Source organism: Salvelinus fontinalis, chromosome 14 (genome assembly GCF_029448725.1).
Source record: "Salvelinus fontinalis isolate EN_2023a chromosome 14, ASM2944872v1, whole genome shotgun sequence".
Taxonomy (NCBI): Eukaryota; Metazoa; Chordata; class Actinopteri; order Salmoniformes; family Salmonidae; genus Salvelinus; species Salvelinus fontinalis.
In genome coordinates this window covers 26,310,632-26,318,495 of record NC_074678.1, presented here as the reverse complement: position 1 = coordinate 26,318,495, position 7,864 = coordinate 26,310,632, and the positions used below count along the sequence as shown (strand labels likewise).

General features: G+C 38.9%; 2 protein-coding genes across 2 annotated transcripts; one reads left to right on the top strand and one right to left on the bottom strand.

Annotated features, from left to right (window-relative positions):
* Nucleotides 1-9: 9 nt before the first annotated feature.
* LOC129810537 (kininogen-like) lies at nucleotides 10-2,839 on the bottom strand. Its single transcript, XM_055861111.1, has 7 exons — nucleotides 2,494-2,839; nucleotides 2,242-2,358; nucleotides 2,047-2,125; nucleotides 1,664-1,836; nucleotides 989-1,099; nucleotides 676-774; nucleotides 10-527 (listed from the first exon to the last, which is right to left on the bottom strand). The coding sequence occupies exons 1-7, from the start codon at nucleotides 2,701-2,703 to the stop codon at nucleotides 195-197; spliced, it is 1,122 nt and encodes a 373-aa protein (XP_055717086.1). The 5' UTR covers nucleotides 2,704-2,839; the 3' UTR covers nucleotides 10-194.
* A 774-nt stretch (nucleotides 2,840-3,613) lies between these two features.
* Nucleotides 3,614-7,198, top strand: LOC129810539 (lysosome-associated membrane glycoprotein 3-like). The gene is made up of 8 exons (XM_055861112.1): nucleotides 3,614-3,666; nucleotides 3,837-3,890; nucleotides 3,986-4,159; nucleotides 4,513-4,736; nucleotides 5,014-5,139; nucleotides 5,449-5,503; nucleotides 5,623-5,796; nucleotides 6,714-7,198. Exons 3-8 carry the CDS (start codon nucleotides 4,090-4,092, stop codon nucleotides 6,854-6,856), a joined length of 792 nt encoding a protein of 263 aa, XP_055717087.1. The 5' UTR covers nucleotides 3,614-3,666; nucleotides 3,837-3,890; nucleotides 3,986-4,089; the 3' UTR covers nucleotides 6,857-7,198.
* The last annotated feature ends 666 nt before the right edge of the window (nucleotides 7,199-7,864 follow it).

The window sequence follows — 7,864 nt, the reverse complement described above, 5'->3', positions numbered from 1 at the left end:
CACCCAGCACAATTTCATACATTTAGTTATTTATTTTTAGTATCGAATTGCCAAACAGTTAAGATGTACTTTGACAAATTTGAGGAAATGCAAAAGTAAGTTTGAACTGCATTGTCAAAAAGAGAGTAAAATGATTATTTTTATTTCAAATCAGCAGGTGTGCTTATGATACAAATGCATTGTACAGCATTCACTTATTTTTTCTGCAGCAAGTCTAAATCACTGAAGCACCCCTCTACCGCTGGCGGGGGTGTTGTGCTTTTCTCCTGTGCAGGGCTGGGGATTGTTGGAGGGACAAACTGCTTCCAGGGCTTGGAGGGGCAGTGGAAAGGGATCTCGGCATTAGTGGTGGGGGGCATGGCTGGCTCTGGGTCTCTGCTAGCCGTGGTGACAGCAGTCAGGCTGAGCTCCTGAGACTCCTCTAAAGACTCCTCTTTGGCTGAAGCAGTTGAGGCTGGAGTTGCTTCAGCAAAATTGTTGAAGTTCCTCAAGGGAGACCATCCAGGAGGCCTTCTTCTAAAGACTTCCTGTGAATGGAAAAATGTTCCTTGTCAAAATCCTTCATTTAGCACAAATTTCCGAAATATATAGCTACACATCACTACCCTATTAATGTATCAGATTTTCCGAGCATCATTAATATGCTATAGTAGTATAGTTTGCAGAATGTCTCACAAAATTCTGAAGGGGACCTGGTGCACATTCCACATTTGCTTCTGCGGTCTCATGTCTCCAAGGTGCCACATCTACTGTAGAATTGCAGTGAGCAAGTTCCTAGAGAGATGGCACACAGGATGGCAGGGACAAGCATTCATGATACATCACATTACAATGAAATGTTATGATACCACATTGAATGGTATGTTTTTTTTTCCTCCAAAAAGTATAACTATTTAATTTCCTTAATCCTTCCGTATTACAACAGCAGAATCATATTATATATACTGTAGCCTATTCAAAAAATACTATGAGCTCCATTGTGGTTTACCACATCTTCAGCATCTGGATGACATTCATCGTTCAGCTCTTTGTGGTCCGCTTTGGAGCAATTGCTTTTCCTCATATCGAACATCAGTCTATACCTGAATCCAGCAACCACCTAAGAGGAGCATGTGAAAGAAGTTATTCAAAGACATTAGTTTGAGCCGCCCTCCCCCCAGTGGATTCTGGAATGACACTCCTAACGCAAATAAGTACAGTACAGTCCAAGGGTCACACCCATAGAGGTAAATATAACCACACCTACTAATTCCAGAGCCAAGGAGATGATTTGGAATATTTCCATTGGAAGGGATGAGCAAAGACACTTAACTTAAATTATATTTTTTCAAAAGTAGATAACTTTAAAATATTTGTGTTGGTAACTGTTGTAGGGCCTAACACCCCTGATCACCCCTGGTTCACACTTTAGGGCTTGAACTGTACCGTACTGGCTCTGATCTTCTCTTTTTACATGGTCATTTCCAGTATGGTTCCAGCAGCTATCGTAGATGCGTAACCAGATCAGCCCTGGCCTAGTTCAGCTCAGTTTGGCCCTACAGTGTGAATCAGATTTGAATTGAACTAGGTATTTAGAGTCCTGCTAAACCTTCCCCCAGGTGGCATAGTCAACTAGCCTTTGTAGCTAGCTAATAACTCAGATTGAGATTTGAAACGGATTTACCTGTCTCGTAGCAAAACCAACACTGTTCAGGACGAAGTGATGGCTGGAGTCAGAATCTGCATTGAACCTGGTGATGGAGAATGTCACAGGAGCCTTTAGGTCCTCACTGTCCACATCAATCTCCCTAGGACACCCCAGACATGTGGAGCGTACAGCAACAACAGGGGCCTCCACTGGAGAACAGAGAGGGTTGTCAGTATAGAAATTCATTTTAACCACACATTTTTTTGGTGATTCTAGTCTAAATCAATAAATATAAATATTCCACCACATGTGTCAATCTTTGGTTGACATTTGTCAGGTTGTCTGGAAAAACTCTAAGTATAAATAGACTCGTATGTGGTCTTTGGCTTGGTCTACTTTGTGTGAAGTGAAAAACTAACCAACTGGGTCACAGAAAACTGCCAGGACCTCTTTATCTGTCTCTGACATGTGGACCGTTGCATTACAAGGGCTTGGCACCTGATAAATGAACAGAACAAGTTTTTTTTTTATCAGATTGCATAGAGATGTCATCTAATAACAATACCCCCCCCCCCCCCCCCCTCCCCCAGTAAAATTATTAAAATGTAAGTTACCTGGTTCCCAGTTGGGAGGTAGTCACAGTCTCTCCAGACTTTGTTTCCCCCTGCTGGACAGTCAGTGACCCTGCCATTGAATTCAACAAAGTACTGAGTGCCTGAGTCACTCTGAGCCTACAAGAGAGGAACGCAATAAATACTGTGACTCTGTGTAGTAATGTTCGTATTTTCTTTTCATCAACACAATCAACAAAAAGGACTGGATAAATAACTAAATATAAATAACAATGTTCTCAATATGTCACCTACCGTTGAGGCCTCCAGAATCTGGTAGAGTGCTAGTTGATTTCCATAAGGAAGCTTCTCATTATACTTGACAAGGGCCAAGTCCACAGCTGCCTCTACGTCTTTGTCATCACAGAACACAAGGACCTGCTCTGGCTCAAGCTCCTGCCCCTGTCCTAGAGCCCAAAGCTGGAGAGAGATCACCAGCACACATAGCCTCACTCCCAGCTTCATAACAAAGACATGTATGTCCCAGGTCCGGAGAGAAGGAAATGTGAGACCAGATCTCGTTCCCTACTGGACTCCTACCTCTGAAATGATTGATTGTAGTCTATTCGCCTACACAGACCTGTTCAAATAAAATGAGACAGTGCACAATCAGAAAGGCATCCAGGCAGTCCCAGTGACAACAGAGTAAATGTTTACTTATCTGCTGTCACCACCATGCCTGCATTCTTTGAAAAATCAATATCTGTCTCTGAGTTGTGGAGAGTTTATGGCATGCAAGAAAAATTATGGACATGTTTAAAAACATATTATCCTCCTACAGTCACTTGTTGTGACACCATTTTTTTTGTTTACCCATCTAAAAAGATCTATCAAGGAGTCAAGTGCCTGAGGAGGGTTTATTGTCCTGTCTCCTCTATAATTTATGGGATAAAACCTTGAACGTCTCTGTGAATGTGCTGTAAATGTGCTGGTCAAATGAAACATCACAAATTAATTACCTGTAATAAATAGCAACTTCATGCCATAAAATGACTTTATCAAAACTTTTTGATCTAACGAAAACAAATGTTTTATCTCTAAAGTAAACATACATATTACTTTAGTATTAGTGTGTGTCAGAAGGTAATACAATAGTAGAAGTCCATGTTATTAATATGTAAATGGAAGGCATTAGGACAACCTCTCTCCCATTATAAAGTACTTGGATGGGTAAACATGACCCTTTCCAAAAATGCTTGTCAGTTTGTCAATCCAAAATGAATCCTGACTTGCATTGACACATTGCTACAGTAGTGTGTATTTTAGGAGATACTTTGTCCCTCTCTACCTTTGACCCTAAATGCATCCCATGCCTGCTAACAGTTTGATTTCCTCAGCAGCACAGCCATTCCCAGAATCCAACCACAGCTCCGGTGCAATAAACATGAACCAATCATAGAATCAATGTATAAAGGCATCATGGTCCAGGTATGATATAAACACAATCTTTGATAAACCAATAGAAAAACATTTTCCTCATATTTTCAATTTAGAGGCTAAAGCCTGCAACTCCTAATTAATTCAAACAAGTAATTGTCATAGAAACTGCTCAATCAACATGTCCTTTGAACCAACCTACTTTAACGCTATCTTTTTAGATAAAGAGTTGAGTAGACACAAATAACAAGATATCTGACCTGCAACAGCACAAGGTAAAGTTAGTCACATCATATAGGGTATATCAGCCATTTAAAGATAGCTCATAAATAATTTAAAAAGAAAACCCTCTTTGCCCCTCCCCTTGAAGGCACTCATCACTTGAACAAGGCGTTTTGGTCTTCTGGAGATGAATTCACCACATCACACCTCATACATTTGGTCACAACACAAATACTCAACTGAACACAGAAGATGACAGACAAACTCAGAAACAACATGCATCGTGAAACAATACTTTTTCTACTGGTTGCGATCATAATTGGTGAGTTGCATGCACCTCTATCTAATATGTCTAATAATGTCTAATCTATTCGGTGGTAGTGGTAGTCTGATATAAGTTGATACTGCAGGCCATTTGAATCTGAATTTGATTCTGAGATCATGTTAAAAAAGAGTGGAAGTGTACTCTTAAAAAGTCTAAATCATTGCAGGTAAAACTGCATGACATTTTACAGACATTATCATGGCTACTTCAACACTTTTTTACAATTATTTATTTAATTTTATTGTAAAAATAAGATGAACCTAAGGGGGATCTGTAATTGTGCATGTGAATGTTGCCCTGGGTTTATGATTTCTGTAAACGGTTTCACTTCACACTACACCGCTTCACAGGAAACAGCCTTATGACTGCTGCATTGGACCAGACGATCATCACCACAGATGAGTCTGGCCTAAACAACCCTGAGCCCACCGAGCAATCAAGCCTACCAGAGAAGCCTGTTCTTCAGCCCAAAGAGACCGTTCCTGTCACCGGAAACTATATGCTGAATGACACCGCAGGCAAGCCATGCATCAAGGTCTCCATGGGAGGGGTGTACATAGTTATTGTGAAGACGGTAGGGACAGTCACTTTCTCAGCACTTTTTGTTTGTGTTTCAGCACTTCTTTATCAGGGGTGAGACATCATGTGGTTTGTCACCTAAGTTGTGAAAAAACAACGAAGGCCATTCTCATACACATTACTATGTTTGGTCATGAGTTCGACCATACAATCATTATGATACTATACTAAATCTATAACAAGAATTAAGTTATCACTTGTTCCTACATCATCACTTGTTTGCTATTGCTTTTGTCCTTTTCCAATCCAATGGTATGTTGATCCTTTTTCAGAAAGCTTTCTATTTCAACTTAGACCCTTCCACCACCCTCGCTACGGGTAGATGTGGTCAAAAAGAGGCAGTTCTTTGCCTGGCTATTGTAGGAGAGGGAGGCTATCTGGAGCTCACCTTTGAAAAGGTACAAATTCAGAAACTTCCATCTTCTCATGCCACACATGATGTCTAACGCATATGACCACATCACCTTATAACTGGAAAAGTTTTTTCCTTTCCTCTCCGACTCTGAGATGATAACTAAGAATAATCACAGGTTGACCACAACTCTTCCATGTAACGATCAGAAGCAGAGCAATACATTATATCTATATATGGCTCTGAGCAGAAGCTAATTCATTCAAATGCATTTGCATAATGTTTTGCATGTTTGGCTTTTAATAAAAACAATGATTTATTTAATGCACATCATTAACTATTTTTCCTCCCACAGGAAGGGAACATATCCTATGTGTCAAAGGTCAAAGCTAATTTGGCACCAAGCAAAGGTGAGTTGACCAACATGATCTCACAAGTAGACACATGATTTGAAAAAAATGCATGGATATTTTTCAACTGATTTTTCATTGTTAGAAAAACAAGACTGAGCATATTCTTTCACCATTAGGAAATAAAAACTATCCTGGGGTGATAGAACATGAAAAGCTGTTCCCAACTGCCGCTGACCACAGCCTCAAGTGTAATTCTCAGACCGAGTTTCATCTGGCTGAAAACCTTCGAGTGAAGCTTGGGCCACTTCAGTTCCAAGCCTTCAAACTCACCAATGGGAAGTTTGGAGAGGGTATGTCGATTTTTACATTTTGCAGACCTTTTCGTTCATGATTTACGAAAGCCTTTTGTTTATTATTTTTCTGTAAGGTTATATATGGTATAATGCTCTTTTAAATTTAATATTATAAAGGTAATGTTTTGCTCTTTCGGCCCCTCAAAAACAATTATCCAAGTGTTAAGATCCAGATGAAATATTATTATTTAAAAAAATATTGTACAATGTAACAGAATCAGTCAAAACAAAATCAATACTGCATTTAAATTTTTACATTACATTTACTTTACAAACAAAGTTTAAAAAAACTTGCAAACAAAGTTAACCACATCCTGGGGTCATTTTGAAGTTCTGGCTCTAATACCGCTGATGTCATTTTGCTGATATATATTTTTTAAATGATCTAGGTAGGGAAAACTCCATAACATATGCAGTAAATCTCCTGTATTTATCTTACATCTAAGACATGTGTCAGTTATCGTATTATCAAGTAAATGCAGTCTATGTGGAGTAAAATATGTGTTGTTCAATATATTGAATTGCATCTGTCTATGTTTGGTTGCCATCAAGAAGCTCTGAAAGGTTTCAGCAGGTCATCCTAGTCTACTGGGTCATAGTTACAGCCTAGGTCTCTTTCTGTCTCATTTGTATGTTAGGTTATTATAAGTAGGTCAATTATTATTCCGTGTATTATACGTCAGTGAGATCAGACCTCAAGTTGACCAAGTACTATGAATACGATTTTTGAGTAGTGATTCCTTTGGAGTATTAGGGAAATGGTATTTTGTATTTTCTTTTAACCAGTATTTAAGAAGCTAGTTTCAGGAAGCTCATGCTGGTCTTTGAGTTGTTGAAATTTCAGGATTTTTTCCCCCTTTCAAGTTCCATAAACAAAATATATATATGGTTTTGTCCCCCCTATGGCATTTCAGAGGTTGAGTGCTGGGCTGACTTCAACAAGAGGATCTTCCCCATCATTATTGGTGCCACAGTTGTGGGACTCCTCCTGATTGCTGTCCTGACCTTCCTGATCATCTGGAACAGCCGTAGACAAGCTGGCTATGACAGGATCTGAGAAGACTTCATGCAAACATAACATGAATGCTTTTTATAGCCATGTTTTGTATTTCCTAGATGCTTTTTAGTATTTTTATCCATGACTCAATATTAACATTTTTATTGTTGTTTTTTAATATTTAATTCTGTTTGCAAAGAAAATATAAATAATATTATTACAGTAAAAATATGTGAATGTGGTTAATACTTCTAGGAAAGCACTCTGTAAGTTTACAATCATAATCAGCCAATATGGTCAGCAAATTGAATCATGATGCATGCTAATTATATTTTTTGGGGGAAATTATATTTTGTTTAAAGAGTGCCCATATTCCCTTATTAAAAGTGTGGCTTTATCCAGCAGGATTGAAATTCATTATTTTCAAGTTCACATATAAGTATAGATTTCTTGCATGCCTTATTATTAAAAAAGCACTGTCCAAAAATAGCTAATTCTGTAACAGTAGCGTAGCCAGAAATTCGTTGGAGGGTGGGCCTGCAAAAAATAATCATTATTTTATTTAAAAAATAAGCGAACTTCCTGTAATTCTAAACATTTTGCCATGGGGCAAAGAGAAAATATTGCCGTTTTAAAGCTGATTTACTGCAATTCTACAAATGTTGCCATGGGGCAGAGAGGAAAATGTGCAGTTTTATAGCCAATCTCTTGCTATTCTACACATTTTGCAATGAGGTCGAGATGAACATTTAGCATTTTTTAAGCTAATTAAAGCTCAAATATACTGACTGTGATAAAGGCACTGGATTATGAGCTAAATTGTTTGCTAAATGAACAAATTAAGTAGGCAGTGGCATGGTGCATATGTAACTGATGTGAAATGGCTAGCTAGTTAGTGGTGGTGCGTGCTAATAGCGTTTCAATCGGGTGATGTCACTCGCTCTGAGACCTGAAGTAGTTGTTCCCCTTGCTCTGCAAGAGCCGCGGCTTTTGTGGCCCGATGGGTAAGGATGCTTCGTGGGTGTCAGTTGTTGATGTGTGCAGAGGGTCCCTGGTTTGAGCCCAGGT